This window comes from Anguilla anguilla, chromosome 18 (genome assembly GCF_013347855.1).
Source record: "Anguilla anguilla isolate fAngAng1 chromosome 18, fAngAng1.pri, whole genome shotgun sequence".
In the NCBI taxonomy this organism is placed as follows: Eukaryota; Metazoa; Chordata; class Actinopteri; order Anguilliformes; family Anguillidae; genus Anguilla; species Anguilla anguilla.
Window position 1 is genome coordinate 18,373,323 of NC_049218.1, and position 18,511 is coordinate 18,391,833.

Here is an 18,511-nt window from a genome sequence, read left to right on the forward strand (position 1 = left end):
TACAATCCAGTAAGTCCAATATTTTAAATGACGTTAGAGCTGACAATGGTCTTCATGTACGCTCCCTTTATATTATACACTCCCCATTTTCTCACCACTTCATTATTCTTATCAAAACCATTTAACATAATGAGCTCTAAACTACTGTTATGCAAATAAAGGAAACAAAGTGCTCAATTGCATTTTGATTCTGACAGCAGGTAATGATTATGTTCAAGGTTCTAAATTATTAGATTCCAATCTATGCAGGCATTTGGAAGAGTAAAGTCATGCTCTGGCAACAGCAGTTTTAATTGCAAGTTTTGGTGATTGTGAATCACCCTCATTTGATTAAAGTGGTTACTCGAGGTCATCTTAAAGATGACGGAGATGACTGCTTACATGCTACTTCTGAGTCACTAATGTATTCTCAGTCCCAGTCTCCCATCTTGGAGCTAGCGTGCACTCTCCTGCACCTTCCAATTCAGCTTATCAACAGCTCATGTTCATTTGTGCAAGCACTTGCTTAAGGACTAGCTATGAGAGGTCATACATGGTTTCTTGTTTTAGGCCTCCAGGTATACTGAAGTACCTGAGTGTTATTAAGTGGAAGTGAATCTGAAGATCTTAGAATAACTCACTCATTGAAAAATTGTAACCTCTCCATTGCATTTGTCATAAGCTGTGTTAACTGTTGTGGAAGTGTTGGGGTGTCTATATTTATGAAATCATACAAGACATAAATATTTGTTAGACAAGATTAAAGTAGAAAAGCATCCTCTCCCAAATACATGCACAATGATGTTATTTTCATAGGCACTGATAAATACCAATCTTGGTCTTAATTTTCTAACACAAGACATTTTATATATTTGTCAATTGAAGGATCATGGACATGAAGCTGGATTTAAAGAAAACAAACATCTGATTCATAGTGCAGAGCCCTTATGAGATAAAGGGTGCATTGTTTCTGTTATGGTCCAATTCTTTTGGAAAGAATCTTGTAAATGCAGGAAAATGTGAAAAAACTTGTTAGGAATGTCAGAAACTCACTTTTATTGCTACCACAATGCGTTTTTTTTTTTTTTTTTTTTTCTAGCCATAAATTAATGATCTCCACACTCTCTCATAGCTGTAGCTGTAGAACACCAAACTGTCTCTAACATTAGTACTGCAACCCAATTCCAAATGTGAGGCACGTGTGGACCACATATCAATGTAAGGAAGTTTGGAGTGAATCAGAGATAGCAGGACATGCACTGATAAGACCCTTTGTGTATAGTGTGACGTCTTATCATGCATTCCTTTAGGTCACTGCACTCTAAATGTATACATTTTTAGACCAAGATATAAGAAGAGAAATACTGGAGAAACAAAGTGCTGGACACCACATGCAAAGTCACTGTGACCCCTGCTGTAAAAAAAACATAGATCAGTTCCAAGCTGGGTAATGCTGGTCTATTTCTGGTACAACCTGGGAAGCGCTAGTTTTATGCTGGTCAAGCTGGTAGAGGCTGGAAAGCCTCCCCAGAAGAGTCCAACTCCATATTAATGCCCATGATTTTGGAATGAGATGTTCAACAAGTACATTTGGGTGTGAATGTCAGGTGTCCACACACACACACACACACACACACACATATATATATATATATATATATATATATATATATATATATATATAATTTATTATTATTATTATTATTTATTTTAATTTTTTCAGGTAACTCTTATGCTGCATTTTGTTTGAAAGTATAAAAACTAGCCAAAGTGTGTCTTTAGCCTAAGATACTGTACTTCCAGATCAAAATGAATAGTGCAACTATTTTGGTAAACTGTAAACAACAAACAACATGCTAATGATGCCGGAAGTGACGCTTTCATACGGTCCTGTGGTCCAGACACTCCTTTGGTTTGAAAGCCCTGCATGCTGGGTAAGGAGAACTGAAGGTCCGACGGAGGAAAGCACTACAAACGCACTCACACCGGCTGTTTTAACCTTCATCTACACTGAGCAAGCTAAATACGGAATTCCGTGCTCTGCTGCAGTCTGATAGCCAGTCTATTGGGAATGTAATCTGCATCCGCACCATGAGAATAAATCACCACGATTTGAAGGTAACGTTAACATTACGGCTGTAGGTTAATGTGTATCTCTTGTATAAAAACAAGAAGGCTATCTAGGTAACTATATGGGTGTTGAGATTTATAAGCGTGTAAGTGTTACTGAGAGGGAGGGAGTCATAATATAATAGTTCGCTATTATGGTTGGCATTAGTAGCTAGTTGGATAGATATCCTTCCACGAAATCCGACCTGAATTGCTTCCCTCATTAAAAATGAAATGCTATGAATCCTAGGAAGCGATCTGGTTATATTTCCGTAGAGGCAGTGAATGTTTCAGCTTTGGGACATGGTGTGTCCATATGGTCTGAATCCCCCGGTATATTGTAGGTAGTTAGCTGGTTAACAGCTAACGTTAGCCAAGTACGTTAGCGTTATTTGTTATAGTCTATATTGCCCCTGGTTTGCTACTGCACACTTGGCTAACGGTTGACGGAATTGCCAGATGATGTATTCCAGCTCAAGCGAGGTTAAGGGTAGGGCCTATTTTAACTCACAAAAGTACACACACAAAGTGTTTCTGTATTAATTAGCTGCTAGCTTGCTAGACTGGCAAGTCAAAGATGATCTGCCTTTTTTTATTTTTTTATCTCCAATTTAACTGCATTGTCGAACTGACACGCTTCAACTTCGTCTGTTTCTGTTATTGTGAATTATTTGATCGGGATAACAGTAACGTTAGTTAATAACTAGATAGCCAACTATCATCATTTAGCTCAGCTGACATGTCATGTTAGCTAGTAGTAGCATGTTACCAAGTAAACACGAAATTGCATCTAGTGTTATAGAGGATAACCCTAACGCTGGCTAACAAACCCCGTGTTCTATTGTCACCTTATTGATGCCTGCTGTCTTATTTAGCGAACATAAGGGTACTGCTCTCTTTCGGCAGCATTTACTCCACTCTGGCTGTCAAGATTGTCCGTGGAGTACAGATGGCTAAAACATGGGTTCATGACGTCCTGGGTTCCAGGTTAAACTGTAGCTAATGGAGCAGGCTTTTTGCTTGTCATTCCGTTTGTCGTTCTAATCTAGCTGTTTTGATATTTATAGGGACAGAATATTTAGTATTAATATTTAATATGTCTATTCAGTTTATATATATATATATATATATATAAATTGTTAATATTAAACTTATAAAACGTAGTATGCCAACTTGGCAAGATAATGTTACATTGTATTATTTATGGGAGAACTAAAATGTTTCTACTACTCCTTAGTACAGCCAAGATGTTCAGTTGGCCTTTTATTTTCCTTTCCTTTTTTTTTTTTTTTTTGAAAAACAGGTACAGATTCTTGCATCAAGTGGCAGCTTTTTGAACTATACCTAATTTTCAATGTTGTAGGATAAACTGAATATTGCATTTCTAAACTAGCCTTGGTAGGGGGAGGGGTCTACTTTTTCCTCTGTTTGCAACCAATTAGTGAATTGGCCAATCTTTTTAAAAACATTTTTTATTTCAGATCAACAGCCAGGTTGACTTATAAGCGAATTTGCATAACTGCAGTACACATAAACTTGAGAACGCTTGAGGACATTTCATGCACCACAGACCGACCCTGTGTAGTAATGTAAAGCCCACTAAGGACCTATTATTTACTGCCTTTATCAAGCTTTAAATGGATGTCAAATTTCCCCCAGACACAAGGATAATCCTGTTGTTAAAGACTTTAGAAAACCAGGGATTATATGTGCAGTCTTTTGCTGGTGGTGTATCTAGTAGTAGTAAGCAAAAACCCATCTTGTCTCATTAAATAGCTATATAATGAATGGAATCTGGAAATAGAGTGGTTGAGCTATTGTTGAGTATAGATTGCACACACTGCGCAGTAGTTATTTAGCAATAAGGCTAATGCTTCCCCAAATGGAATGTTGTGTACGCCGGGACGCTGCCAAATGCAGAACTCAAAAGCAAACATTACTCCTTATTAATATATGCAGGACTGATTAACTTTAAAAGCTTTGTGTGCACACTGAGATGTATTTGCATAATTGTCTTTCCTAATTGCAGTGTGCCAATGCAGCCATGCAGGGGCTCACATCTGGACATTTCTGTGTGAGCGCAGAAAACCAGTCTACACAGACTGCTCTGTGTAGTGTGTACATGGAAACCTGCAGCGACAGGGCCTGCATTGCATGCTGTGGTTTGCACCTCCGCCTATTTGGAGTGATGTTTATTAATGGCATCAATTTACTCTGACAGAAGGGATTGAATGCAAAACGTAATCCTCAAATTCTCTGTTCTGTCCCCGGTTTTGTTTGTGCAGATAATCGCATGGGCCTAATGGATTAGATTTGATTTTTTGGATTTTTTCTGTGCAGTTTGTTTGGGGGGGGGGGCCTCCAAGCATTCCACAGGGAAACCGGTGAACACAACAGATTTGATGGCATCATCCGGGATGATTATTAAAACGCTTCTCCGGTGTGTAGCTACCACCCTGCAGTCTGGTATGGAACTGGCCATAGCACCGCCCAGGTTTCAGCTAGCGGGTTTCAGCTAGCGGGTTTGTCTGCATTTCCCTGCCCCCCAGTGAAACTCCAGACGATCCGCCAACGTTCCGTGACATGCACTTCACACAGTGACTGTGCAGCTCTGCTTTTGGGTTACAGGGTAAGAAGAGGCAACAAATGGCAAACCACGTTTCTTGTAAACCACCATATTACTTGCACTGTAGAACATTAATTAACTGGGGCAGGAACCAACAGTTCTCTTTTATGGGCTTTTTTTGAATTTGGCATATCTTAACTAATTGTACCTCCACGTGTTGTTTCAAAGGTACTCAGACATTTTACTGGTATATTCCTATGTTTGAAGGGTATCTGGATGTGATAGCCTTGTGTATCTGTGGATAGTCTAGGTTTTTTCATATGAGGACAGGACAGGAGAGTGATTTCCCAGATCTCCCCCCTGAGTAACTCTGACAAGTGTCAGGGGTTGAATTTGCTTCATTTAGCCAGACTGAACACCTGCTTCATCAATGTCAGATTATATTAGGCTATATCTTTGACTTAAGCATTTATAATTCACTTATTGAATTACTGAAAGTTCCTGATAGAAGGTGTGTTTCTATAGCTAATTTTTACTGTCCTCCCATTGACATTCAGTTAAAATTGTGGATTTATAGCCGTGGTTCATATGGCTTTAAATTTTATTTTACTACACCAAATTCCCTTAATAACCCTGGGAAGAAATTGACCTTCCGTGAGTTGTCTTTTTTTGCATTGGTGGTGTGAATCCAGCTCCAGCTGTGCTGAGCAGGGGACAGGCTGCAGATGTGTTTATCAGCCGCGGTAGAGAGAGCGGTTGCGCTTGCCGTGGTCCTGTCATGACACAGCATCAGTCACCTCTCAGGCTCCACCCCCCCTGCTGCCAGTTCTCCCACAGATTCCTTCCACTACACTGGTGGATCACCCCTGAAGCCATAGGCACTGAGGTCATAAGAGACCTTTATATGCAAAGCGTAGATTCTCATTTTATCGACCCACCAGATGCCCTGTTTTTTATTCTTAACACTGAACGTTCTGCTTCCCTACCGTTCACACCTGAGCACTCCAGTCTGATACATCTTTAGAATATTTGTTTAGGGGCCTGCTGTGCTGTTTCTGTGCTGTAATTTAGCACCGGTACCTCCTGTGTGAGTGAAGGAGGATTGGAGAAACGCAGGAGCTGTCCATCTGTAACTGGTGGCTCTTTAGTGAGTCCGACGGTGAGATCTGCTTGAACAGTAAACCTGATGGCACCGGTTTGGAGAACGTTGTAAGAGAAGCGGGCCAATGGCACAAACTGTACTGAAAGGAATTTGGCTTCCTGTTTACGGTGAAACGAGGCTTGGCATCTGTTTGCTGTTGAACCGCGATTGGCCTGATGGGATGTGCAAATGGCACCCCACACAGACGGACATAAAATGGCCTATCTCTGTGGCTGTAGCCGTGTGGATTCAGATCGACAGTGCTGCAGTCGTCCACAGCACAGCTGGTCAAGAGGAGTAAGGAGGCCGTGAATATGACCTTGGAGCTTCTCCTTAAGGGGGAAATACTCATTTAGTATGTAAGCATCAGCTTAATGGATCAAAGCCATTTGAGGCACTGTTAGCAAATGGCTCTATGTCAACATTCCCGAGCTGCTTTTATTTTTCCCTCCTGATTTGCAGCTGAAACCCTTCCTGTCAGAGCAGCCTTGGCAGAGGAAGGCTATCGTAGCGCTGGGCCGTCTGAACATAACAGTAAAAAAATTCCTGCATTTCTGGAGAGAGGGAAGGTCAATAATGCCCCCTCATATATATTCATTTATCTGCTTCAAGATAATATGGGATAAAGTAACCTGGAGATTTAATCAGAATATGTGCAGACTCTTTTCTTATTGTGCTGTGTGAGCTGGATCTGGTTTTTAATTTCTAGTTACTCTACGCTGGTGGGCATAGAGTATGCTCTAAGTCATGTGACCAGCAACAGCATGAGAACACAGATGCACTTCCTGTGTTTAGTGTGTTAGGCTAACACTAATAGTGCTTTCCTTGCGGTGTTCATAAGAAAGGAAGTGGATTTCAAAGGGAAATTAGACCAGGGAGCAGATTGGGTTAATTTATGAGAACGTACAGGTTGCCCCGCAAGTGTGTCTCAATATCTGCACACTATAGGCCTACATTTCACATGGCTGTAAATTTGGATTATTTCTTAATTTGCCGTCCAGTAGCGAGCTCATTATAAAAAAATAAGCCTGGCTGTGACTTAAATTTTAAGTATTTCATTTTTAGAATTCCTTCTGTGATCCTCAAATATTTCTGAATCATTGCCATGATTTTTGCTCAGTATTGCTTGCATCACAGAAATGTGCATAGTGTACAGGGATAATCCTGCTTAGAGGAGGCGAGTGTGTGAGTTTCTTTTGTCTTGGGAGCGCTGATGTAATCCTGTAGGCATTAAGAGCTTGCTACTGTATGGACCATGTTTTAATGCTGTAGCTAATAAGTGCTTGCCTGAAGTGCTGCTTAAGCAGGTGTGTGTTAGCGTACTGTGAGTGTTAGCGATGGGTGTCCCTCAGTCTGCCCAAATCCACACTGACCTCTGCTGTCCCCGCAGGAGTGTGCGTGAGCCCCCGGGGTGACCGAGGCGGGACCATGGAGCCGGACGTCATACGCATGTACTCCTCGTCCCCACCCCCCCTGGACGACGCGCCCGAGGAGGAGGACGAGGAATTCGGGGACTTCGGCGGCTTCTCGGGGGTGGCCTCCAGCGTCAGCTTCGGCGAGTTCGACTCCCCCAAAGGCTTCGGCCAGTCCCGCGCCGCGGACACGTCGCCCCCCGGCCGCTCGGGCGGGACGGTCGCGGCCGGCTTCGCCCCGGGGGGTCCTGGCCGGGGCCCTGGTGCGGCCCAGCTGCGGTCTGACCCCCGCGACCCCGGCTGCAGCCACGCCTCCCCGCTGCCTGAAAGGATGTTCGGCAGCGAGGCTGTCCGAAAGCCCGCCCCTGGGGCCCAGGCGGCCAGTGGCGGGCGAGCTGAGAGCCGCGCCCGCGACTGCAACCGGGACGTCCCGGCCGCGGAGGGTTTTAACAACGGCTTTGGGCCGTTTGACGCGGAGGAAGCCCCTGTCGTCAGACCCAAAAAGAGAGGGCCGGCTGCTAAGCCCACACTGGACTGTTGTGGGCACAGGCCTGTGACCAGCTCCACCCCAGCGGGCCCACCCCGAATCTGCAGCCTGGGGTCAGATGGTCCGCTGCACGCTAGCGGAGCGCCTGGAGGGACGTCCCTGGGCGGCATGGTCAGTGAACCGCGCTCTGGGACAGCGCTGGTCGAGACGAGCATGGAAAAGAACGGGCTGGAGGACAGTGTGGGCAGAACAGGGTCCCCGACCCCGACCATGGCGCCGCTAGCAGACCTGAATGACAGAGAATGGGGCGAGTCTGAGCGTGGCAACCCTGAGCCCAGGACCGAACTTCCGAGCGCTCTGCGGGAACAAAGCCCAGCCAGTCTGAACGGAGCGGAGGAAGGGGGGGCAGAGGTAGGGGGGGCGGAGGACGAGTGTGCCGTCGGCCCGGGGACCGTCAGCGCATCTGTAAGCGATGACTTCGCGTCCTTCTGTCAGGCGGTGTCGCCGGACGGGCTGGAGGACTTCGGGGACTTCAATGCCACGGGCTTCGCTGCCCCGCCCTTCCTCGAAGGGGAGGAGCCGCCCGCCAATCGCACCAATGAGGAGGGGAGCTCCGGGGACTTTGGCCAGACTGAGACACTGGACAGGGTCGCTGATTTGGCCGCCAGGCCCACCACAGAATCCACCGAGGAGGGGGAGTTTGGCGGGTCAGAAGACGGCGAGAGCGTAAAAAAGGAGGGGGAGGAAGACCAGGGGGAGTTTGCGGGCTTTCCTGGCAGCGACAGCTTCGCCGACTTCAGCTCGGCGCCCACGGGGGCGGAGCCGGACAGCCCCGCGGGGTGGAGCGCGTTCGAGCAGCCGGAGGACGCCGCCCCGGCGGGGGGGAGTTCCTGGGCCGCGTTCCAGGCGGAGCAAGGCGCCGTGCTCGGGGGCGAGAATGAGGAGACGAGCTGGGATGATGCCGCCACAGCGCCCCCGTCTGGCTGCCCCCGGACCTGCAGGAGGGACAGCTTGACGGTAAGTATCTGGCAAAACTTGTTGTAATTCTTCATGTCTCTGTTTTTGTAAAGGTTTTGTGTCAGAATCTGGGAGATGTGGGGGCATGAAGCATGCACACAAGCAGCACAAATAATGCGATGTGTGTCTCTTTAAAGAGAGGCCTGGTCATTCAGCCAGCTGGTTGATGTCAATATTGAGGGATGCTGTGTGGAATCTGTCTTGATTCGTCAGCTAAAGAGGACACGCCTGGCTCTGTGTGGCCCTACCTCCCAGGACACTACACACCCTGAGTGTGCAGGAGTGTAGCAGCCTGATTGGATCAATTAGAGTGGTTTCCCTTCCCCTTATTTTAATGCTTTTTCTCCACACTTTTTCTCCTAATTTGTAAAGCCCAGCCATTCACTGGCCATTGCTGAGTCCATCATAAATATAGGAGAGTTCAGACAGGCACATGTGCAATGTCAACCCGTTGATTTTCTCACTGCAGTCCAGTCCCAGTCGAGTTGAGCTTGCACAAACATGCTTTTTGTGCAGCTTGGGCAAGCCGTCCTTGGGCGCCTGTTTGACCAGCAGGGGTCGCTGTTGAGCAGTGAGGTGCAGTGATTGAGACTGCCTGGTCCCTCTCCAGCCAGCGCAGGCTGTAACTCATCCCGTGTGGGAAAGCTTCTCTTGCCTCTCTGCTCCGCTGCTGATGGAGTTTAAATCAAAGGGACTGCGCCAAACGCAGACACCGCGGGGAGCCTGCAGAAACGGTGGAGAAAAGAGAGCGAGAGAGAGAGAGAGAGAGGAGCTGCAGCTGTAGCGCAGATTGAGAGCGGCTGTCCTTTCAGCCTGCGGAGCTGATGATCCTGGTTTGGAGTGTCTGTGGCAGGGCGCAGCAGGGGCGTCCGGAGACCACGCTCACTGCATCTGCGCCTGTGTCTGCGTCTGTGTAACCAGCAGAATAATCTGCGCCTGTGTCTGTGGTCAGAAGATAGAAATACTTTCTAGCCTTATCTACATTGCCATTATAATTCTTGTGCTGTCAAAGCACCTAACTTGTGATTTTGCAAACTCTCATTAATAATGAAGTATAATAGCAGATCAGCACCCACTGCAGGAGCTGTGGGATTAGGCAGCTGAGTCACATCTCTACCAGCCGCTACCATGATTTCACCTTCTTTGCAGAGTCCATTACATAGACAGGAAAAAACAGTATTGGACTGTTTCTAGCTTGCTGACAGGTCACTATTAACTAGATAGTCAAGCAAGCAAACAAGCTAGCTGCTAATTTCCCCTCTAGTTTTCTAATGTTCCTCACACGTATTCCCTCACACAAATTAGGCTATATTCATATTGGATGTGCGTGGTTCAACACAGATGCACCGATAACTGAAATTTGGACAGCACTGGTGACTGGTGGCACAAAGCTCTGGTGATTTTTGTTTTTGGTACCAATAAAATAGCCACGGACATATGGGTGTAATTAAGCTGGCAGACTCTAACAGTAGCTTTGTCCCTCTGTTCCTGTGTGTTACTCTGCTGCTGGACCATTCCCTGCCTCCTGTTAGAGTGGAGAGACTTTACTGCTTTAACTGTGCTCTTAAATCTGCTCTCCCCCCTCGGCTGCTTTCCTAACTGTCAAAGGAAGGAGCTTAAAAGTCATTTGGGACATAGTTATTGTAATAGTGATCACCACTAATAAATAGTTTTTATTTTATTACTAGATATTCCTGGTATACATGTATGAGTTTTGGCTTTGGTTTCCTGTAGTCAGCAGTGGTGAATATGTGTGAAAGTGTGAAAGTGCTTCAGCTCTCGGATGAATGCCCTCTGGCACTGGGTTGGGGCATTAACCCTTTGTAGGTTTTTTGTAATGCTTTTTCTCCCCCAAACAGTCTGTGTTCTACAAACTCCACTGTTTTCAGTTACCAGTAGTAATTTGTTACATCAGCATTCAGTTTTTCAGTTAGGAACATTCTAGAAGTGGTTGTGACATCAGCATGAGAATTTTCAGTTAAGAACATTCTCTTAACATTATTTGTGGTCTTACACCTTAAAGGGTTAACACAGATAAATGGCCTGTGGCAGTAGCCTGGGGCATTCACACAGATGTATTAGGCTATTGGAAGAAAAAGGAACATTTCACAGGAGCTTAAGTGCGGTGGAAAAAAAGATGAAAGAAGTGTGTACAATGGCAGTCTGGAGGGGGTTGGGGAGACCCTGATGAGAACTGACAACCTGCCGAGCGCTTTGCATTGTGGGAAAATCACCCTCCTCCCAGCATAAGTGCTGTCCCATCCCCCATCTTCCCACTTTGTTCTCCTCGGTTAGAAAGATCCACCGTGCCCTGTTCAGAGTCTCTCCCCTCTGCTTGTGAGTGGTGAGCGTTTTGGTGCTGACAGCTGCTGTGTGTTACCCAGGTGTGGACTCCACACTGGTGGCGGGGGTGAGGTCCCCTTTCCGCATAAAGTGCTTTCATGTCATCAGATGAAAGGCTCTATGCAAATGCAAATCATTTACATTGTTATTACCTTATTTATTTAATCTAGGCTCATCGTGACTGTGGGGCCCATCCACACACTAGAACAGTGCCTTAACAGATACCAGACCGTGGGGCCCATCCGCACACTGGAACAGTGCCTTTACAGATACCAGACCGTGGGGCCCATCCACACACTGGAACAGAGCCTTTACAGATACCAGACCGTGGGGCCCATCCACACACTGGAACAGTGCCTTTACAGATACCAGACCGTGGGGCCCATCCACACACTGGAACAGTGCCTTAACAGATACCAGACCGTGGGGCCCATCCACACACTGGAACAGTGCCTTAACAGATACCAGACCGTGGGGCCCATCCACACACTGGAACAGTGCCTTAACAGATACCAGACCGTGGGGCCCATCCACACACTGGAACAGTGCCTTAACAGGATGAGCCACCCAACAGCCCTGTACAGCCGTGAGTCTGTTGTATGTGCCCCTCCCCCACTCGCTGCTGTTTGTGCCCCCAGGCGTCTCTGGCCAGCCGGTTGGAGAGGCTCTTCAGGGTCAGCTTTCCCGCGGTGGGGGAGCCCGAGGCGGGAGGAGAGGTCCCCTCCCTCAAGGCCCTGCTGGAGCCCCCTGACGCACGGCTGGAGCCAGGGGAAGAGAGAAGCTCCGCCTCCCACAGCACGTGAGACCCCCAGTTCCTGCTGCACACCCATGGCGCACACTAACGTCCACACGAACCAGAATCTTACAGCCGTTACCATACGGTTTTCTTCTTAAGACATCTCCCCTACTGGCCATGTTTATACATGTTTACTGTAGCTCACGTGCCAGAAATCTGGCTTTTTTGGGAGGGTTGGGTCCGAGCGTCACGTGACGCTGCGTGCCAGTTGCGCTTTGTCAGAGTGAGAAGGCACAGTCACGTGACCGCGATGCGTGATGTCATCGCCCCCTCTGTGTGCCCTGCAGGGGGCCGCGGGACGTGTGGTGGCGGCTGCAGGACATCCACGACGCGTTCGGCCTGCGCTACCAGTGGGGCGGCTCCCATAGCAACCGGGCGCTGCTCTGCTCCCTGGGCATCGACAACCGCAGCATCGTGAGTGCAGCCCCTCCCCCGCCCCAGACCGCACCACTCTCAGTGCATCTGTGTCTTCAGATGGTTTCATTCCATTAGCATATTACCCCTGATTCGCTAGCTCTCTTTTAATAATAAAACAAATCAATTCAGGCAGGCGAGATTAATCTAGAGCTGTGTGATTGGAAAAATGAGTTTTCTTAGCCAGAGCAGAAGAACATTGTGACAAATGATTTGTTTAAAAGTGCTTTTGTTTAAACCAGGCCTCCCAGAACTGTGTTAATAGTGGGAATTAAATCTGTGGAATTGCCACATCAAGTGGTGACTCTGCTTCATTAATCCTTTCTCAGGCACAAGTCCTGTTTTTTCCTAAACCTTGTGTAAGACTGTAAGAGAGCTGAGGGTTAGGCAATGGGAGTAAGGGCTAACGCTGCTCTGCTCTGTCCCCACAGCTGTTTACAGGCCAGAAGAAACAGCCTGTGATCGTGCCCGCGTACGCTGCCAGCCTGGTAAGTGCCCACGTACTCTGCCAGCCTGGGTCCAGTCTGTGCTCACACGTGCGTGATTGGGCCTTGACCACTGCTCTACCCCTTGGTCTTCAGGGTATGCTGGAGCCCACCAAAGACCCCGCGAGCCCCCTTTCAGCGGCAGAAAAGACAGCGTCTATAGCACAAGCACCTTCCACCTCTCTGGAAATTAGCACTTCACCAGATTCCACTCAGGTACGTGTGGACACTTCCCTAACACTTTCCCCTCCTACGCCTGTGTGTGGCACTCGCTGAATATAGCTACTAGGGCTCTTACAGTCTTTCAGAAAAATAAAATCAAGGATGTGAAAGTTCTTGAAAATTATCATTTTAACAAGGTCTATTCACTTGCTTGATTCTTCTGTTGAGAGGGATTTTAGTGATCTTCAAGTCCAGCATTCTTTATAGACATTTTCCTATTGGCTATTGGCAGTGGATGGGGTTGGATTGGGGTTCAGCTACCTGACCCTGGAACAACACTGGGTTAAATGGAGGCTGTTATGCTCTAATGGTAGTCCCCTGATACAGCCTCCTGTAGTGTGTTCACAGGTCTCTAAATTAGAGAGGACTTGAATTGGTAACGGTTGGCAGTTCCCCTCAGATACGGAATGACCGTGTTGTTGCTGTTTGGCCCAGCAGGAGGCGCTCTTACCCATCCAGTTTGACTGGAGCAGCAGTGGCCTTACTAACCCCCTGGATGGTACGTCCCTCCGCCGTGCCGCGAGCTCCAGGGCTGCCAATAGGAACGCTCGACACTACAGACAGAGCTCTCTCTCCTGACCAATCCCGTCTCTGCTCTCTCTGCCATGGAAACCCAGGCTCTCTGTCTGTCCGTCCGTCCGTTTTAACGGCGTCACATTGCCGTCCGTCGCCATGTCTGCTACCTCATCGGCATATGAAGGGGTGTGGCTTGGGTCTGTCGAGTGTCAGTCTCCATCTCGGATACAAAAACCCACAAAGCATTGCATTTACGCTATTTAGTTTGTCAACATGACAGACCAAAAATGTATTTTAAATACAGGTCATGCATGAAAGAGGTGGAAAGTTTGAGTTGCTAATATTGACAAGTAACAGTTAATTTGAGGAGTCTTAAATGATCTCCACACCAGTTTTTGCACAGTTTCCGTAGCCATGTTGTATGATACACATAACCTAGAGCTTTTCAGGGAAATGAATCAGAACCAATGTAAACAATAGCACTCCATGTTATTGGTCTGGTTTCTGATATATAAAGGAAGCCGTTTGTATGGAGGTCTAATACGCTGAAAGTGTTTTTCAGACTGAAAGCCTGGGTTCTCTTGCTGTTGTGCTGTGTGTTAAAACTACTATCTTTTGTTCTATGACAGTCCACTCTGTACATTTTCTTTATTTAATATTAAAGGGGAACAATATTTAATGATCAAACCTGTTTCTTACCATCTACTGTAAATAAAGCATTCAAAAAATAACATTCTCAGTATTACAGGAATTTTCATTTTGAAATAATTGTTAAATTATTATTTCCCTTTAATAACATTAACCTAATCATGGAAATGCTTTAGAAAAGAAAAAAAACTTGATTGCAATAAATATAACTCTTGTAAACACAAGACTCACATTTATCCTTTGTACCTATATGAATAAACCGATGGTAACATATAAATGTGTTTGTCCAAGTAGTATTGCTACTTTTGCTTTCATTTGCCTTTGCCAACAACTACACGGGCTAACAGTCACATTGACTTCTTGATTTTCCTCACTTGCGTGTCCTAATTGTATTTACTGTTCACCTCTTTCTTCCTGTACTCATGTGGAGCTTGCGTGTATAAATCTGGCTTCACTCTCCCTGCTTTCCTGCACCTCTCTCTCTCTCGCCCGGCCGTCTTCTGGCTGGGCCCTTCAGTCTCAAGCTAGAGGAGGTTCCTCTCTGCTTCACCTCAAGCTTTTTGGGGCTGCGGAAGTTTCTAGCTGTAGAAGCGCCTCCTCGCTCCCAGGTCAGCAGGCACTGCTCTTTGCAATGAACCCTTTTAAGATCCCAAATATGTGATTAGAATGTGCTTAACTGAACATTCTGTTGCTGATGTAACAATCACTGCTGGCAATTGTAAGCATTGGAGTTCTAGAACAATGAATTATTTTGAAAAAATATTTTAAAAAAACCCACTCTTCAAAGGGTTAATCACAAGCAAAGCTGTCTGTGGTAGGCGAAGCCCTGGAGATTCCCCTCCCATTGGGTGTGCATATGGCTTCCCCAAGACACAGTGCTGCCCCCTCATCCCATCAGGCTGTGCAGGTTTAAGCAGGAAAAGGCCCGTTAAAAGATCCCCTCGTCTCTCGTCCACCCTGCCCTAAAAGAGTTTGTCATTCAGTGCCCATAGCTGACGGCTTTCGTTTTAGTCTTGGAGAAGCCATGTGATTCTCTTGGTGACGTCTGTAGCTCGTCTGTTGTGTTTTCCATTCACTAACACGTGGACTGGGTCTTAGACAAGATTAGGTAATCTTAAGTATTATTGTGAGTTGCTCTCTGTGTACCCCTCACCCATAAAGGATGCTCCAAATTTCCAATCAGTAACTGTTTTAGAAAAGCAGGAGGGAAAACTGTTCTTCTGTGCAGTAAACCTGCTGACTCGTGAAAGTAGAGTTCCTCCAGTTAAGGTTTAGCACATTTAAAGCCTAAATTCACATCTGTTGCATGTGTCAATCAACTTTTTAGCCTAACCTCAAATGGAAGATAATCCAACCGATCGGGTTCCAGCTCACAGCTACTGCTCAGAACGTGAATGTTATAACGTCATATAATGCAGAGCAAGCATTCAGCAGAACAGAACTGTATGCTCTCAGATTCAAAAAATTACATTTGCATGTATCGTTTAACCATTTGAACCTAAGAAAAATCCTATTTATGGAGGATATATTTAGCAAACATCTTGGCTGGTTTATTATCTCATGTCTCAGTAACATAATATTTTTATGCACATGTGACCATTTTTGGCCAAACTGTAAATTGCTGCTAGGTATAAAATGAAACTCAACAAAAAAAAAGGTTTTCAGCGTACAAAACTATTGGGTCCAGGGGGATCTCTTCAAATTTACTGCTCTGAAAACTTTCTATCTTGATTGTCTCTCTACTGTGGAAGTACACCACCTCACCTCTTGTAAGTATTTCTTTTCTTTCTTCTAGCAATGTTTTTCTTTCTGTTCTTTACTCATTTCTTTTGAGTAGCTGTTCCTCCTGCATGTGCATACGAGTTGTTTTCTGTGTATGATGTCCTTTACAGTTGACGGACATATTACCTGCTCAGATAACAGAAATGTGTTCTGTGTGGCCTAAAACCTTGATTTGTGCTTGCTTGGTTATTTGATAGAGTGATGGGTAGGCATTAGAGGGGAGTGGCATTAGGGGGGAGTGGCGTTTGAGGGGTGGGGCATTAGAGGAGATTGGCAATAAGGGGGAGTGCCGTTAGGGGGGAGTGGCATTTGAGGGGAGTGGCATTAGGGGAGATTGGCATTAGGGGAGATTGGCGTTTGAGGGGAGTGACATTAGGGGAGATTGGCATTTGAGGGGAGTGGCATTAGGGGAGATTGGCATTAAGGGGGAGTGCCATTAGGGGGGAGTGGCATTAGAGGGGAGAGAGGAGTCGTGTTTAAGGAGAGTGGCATTAGGGGAGATTAGCGTTAGAGGGGATTAGCGTTTAAGGGGAGTGGCGTTAGAGGGTTGTCATAGCAGCCGGGCTGAGTCTGTGTCTCTATACTTGTGAAGGCAAGCTAACCACAGCCAAGCTGGAGACCAGCAACACCAGCAGCCTGCCTGACTCCTTCGCCCACCCCATCTCTGCTGTGGGGAAGACCTGCAGCTCTTCCAGGTCAGCAAATACACACGCACACACAGCCACACACACCGGCACACACACATTGTTTCTTGTGGACATGTTTCAGACAGATTGCTCTAAGGTGTTTGCACGCTGTAGGTAGAATTTACTAAATGTGTAGCTGTTCTCTAGAATGTTTATACGGTAAGATTGCATGAGTCTTGTAGCAGATGTGAGGTGTGCGTTTTTTATGGAAGGGACCCGAGGCAGATGTTGCGATTACAGGAGTATAGCACTGTGACAGGTTTGTGGCTGACGGTTGTGTCCCTCTGGTCTCTGACGGCAACAGGAAACACAGACAGGAGGGGGCCCTGAGCGAGGAGGCAGCCAGGGTGATGGCAGCCCTGCCTGACCTGTCCTTCATGCTGGCCAGAGTGGTGATGTTTCCGGTGGCTGTCACCTGAACCAGCCCACCCACACCTGCCTGAGCCCGACCACACCTGCCTAATCCCGCCCTCACCTGAATGAGCTCGCCTACACCTGACTGAGCCGGCCCACACCTGCCTGAGCCCGCCCCCTTTGTTTTGGGGTTGTTCCTGTCAATATGCACTTATTTTGTTTTTCATTTTTGCTCCCTTTTCCTTTCACACTCCTCTTCTGTTTTTTTAAAAGTATTTTAAAAGCTGCATTTTTCTTCTGAATATGTACTGTGTCTATATCCACAAACAAGCTCTATTTTGTATAAGTATGATAACAAGTACGAAAAATAAAAAATGTTTATTTATATACAGAATAGCTAGATAAATCTTTGTTCAATTTGTAAAAAAGCAGGAAGCACTTGGATTATTTTGTAATATTATTTAACTGGCTGGGTGTAAATATTTTTCTTTTGCAAGATATCGCTGGTTGAAGACTTGCAAGGCAAGAATGAAGTGAATATGAAAGTACATAATACAACTTGAAATGGCACTACCTGTAAAATCCAGCACTATTTTTTTTTTTATAATTGTAGTTATTGCCACCTTATTTTTTGGTTTTACAGTATGTAGATTTTATCCTAAATTCTTTCAGATAGACTCTCCTATGAGCCCCTGTCCTATTTTTGTGTGTGTGTGTGTGTGTGTGTCTGTTGTCATTTTAATATAGAAGCATTATGAAAAACTGTGAATATGATTAAGTACAGGTGTCTGTTTTTGTGTTTTGTTCAGTATTTTGTGGGATGTTTTAATATCATTGTTAAAACCACTGGGTTAAAGCGGCAAAATGCAATTTGCTAAGACACAGATAATCTGCTCTCCTCGGAAGGAATGAGGGACCAATGCCCATTTGGCTGGGCTTGTGAATTATTGCTGCTACTTCATTTTGAATTTGTCACTGAGTTTTTCTTTCACCTCTTCTCTCTTACCGCTGCACACCATTTTAAAGGCGGATTTTGCACATTGTAAAGACATGAATGTAATCCTACTTAGCTGTGGTTTCAGACTGTATACAGTAATGCTATGGAGTTTAAAATGTGTGGGGAAATTCCTGTGAAAGGACATTGTTCTCCCGCTGGGCATTTTAAAAATGAAAGTATACACCCTGTTTCATACTTTAGTGTGTCTATTTTCTTTTAGCGTATATGAAAATAAAATAATTTAAGAAAACACGTGTTGCTGTTTTTTTCCCCTTTGTGATGTGCCAGTTAGCGGACGATCACGTGCTGCAGATATTCATACACTATATGACCAACAGTGTCTGGACACACCTTGGTTTGAAGTTTTTCATGGTTTGGACTGGACCCCTTAGACAATGACATTATAGATGATTCTGTGCTTCCCTGACATTTTGGGGAAGGCCCTTTTCAGCATGAAAATGCTCCCGAGCACGCAGCAAGGTCCACATAGAAATGGTATTGTCAAGAACTGTGTGAAAGAACTTGACTGGCCTGCACAGAGCCCTGACCTCAACCCC

The 18,511-nt window shown here is 45.9% G+C and overlaps 1 protein-coding gene across 6 annotated transcripts; it reads left to right on the top strand.

Moving 5' to 3' along the window:
* The first annotated feature begins 1,854 nt into the window (after window positions 1-1,854).
* LOC118218209 (aftiphilin-like) lies at window positions 1,855-18,206 on the top strand. Of its 6 annotated transcripts, XM_035400707.1 has the most exons (10): window positions 1,855-2,097; window positions 7,186-8,711; window positions 11,693-11,853; window positions 12,138-12,264; window positions 12,696-12,752; window positions 12,846-12,965; window positions 13,407-13,470; window positions 16,510-16,612; window positions 16,908-17,024; window positions 17,125-18,206. In XM_035400707.1, the coding sequence occupies exons 2-9, from the start codon at window positions 7,224-7,226 to the stop codon at window positions 17,020-17,022; spliced, it is 2,235 nt and encodes a 744-aa protein (XP_035256598.1). In that variant the 5' UTR covers window positions 1,855-2,097; window positions 7,186-7,223; the 3' UTR covers window positions 17,023-17,024; window positions 17,125-18,206. The 6 variants fall into 6 exon arrangements, with proteins under 6 accessions (XP_035256598.1, XP_035256601.1, XP_035256597.1 ...); XM_035400706.1 differs by having other exon boundaries at window positions 1,856-2,097; window positions 16,908-18,206; XM_035400709.1 differs by having other exon boundaries at window positions 1,857-2,097; window positions 13,410-13,470; window positions 16,908-18,206.
* The last annotated feature ends 305 nt before the right edge of the window (window positions 18,207-18,511 follow it).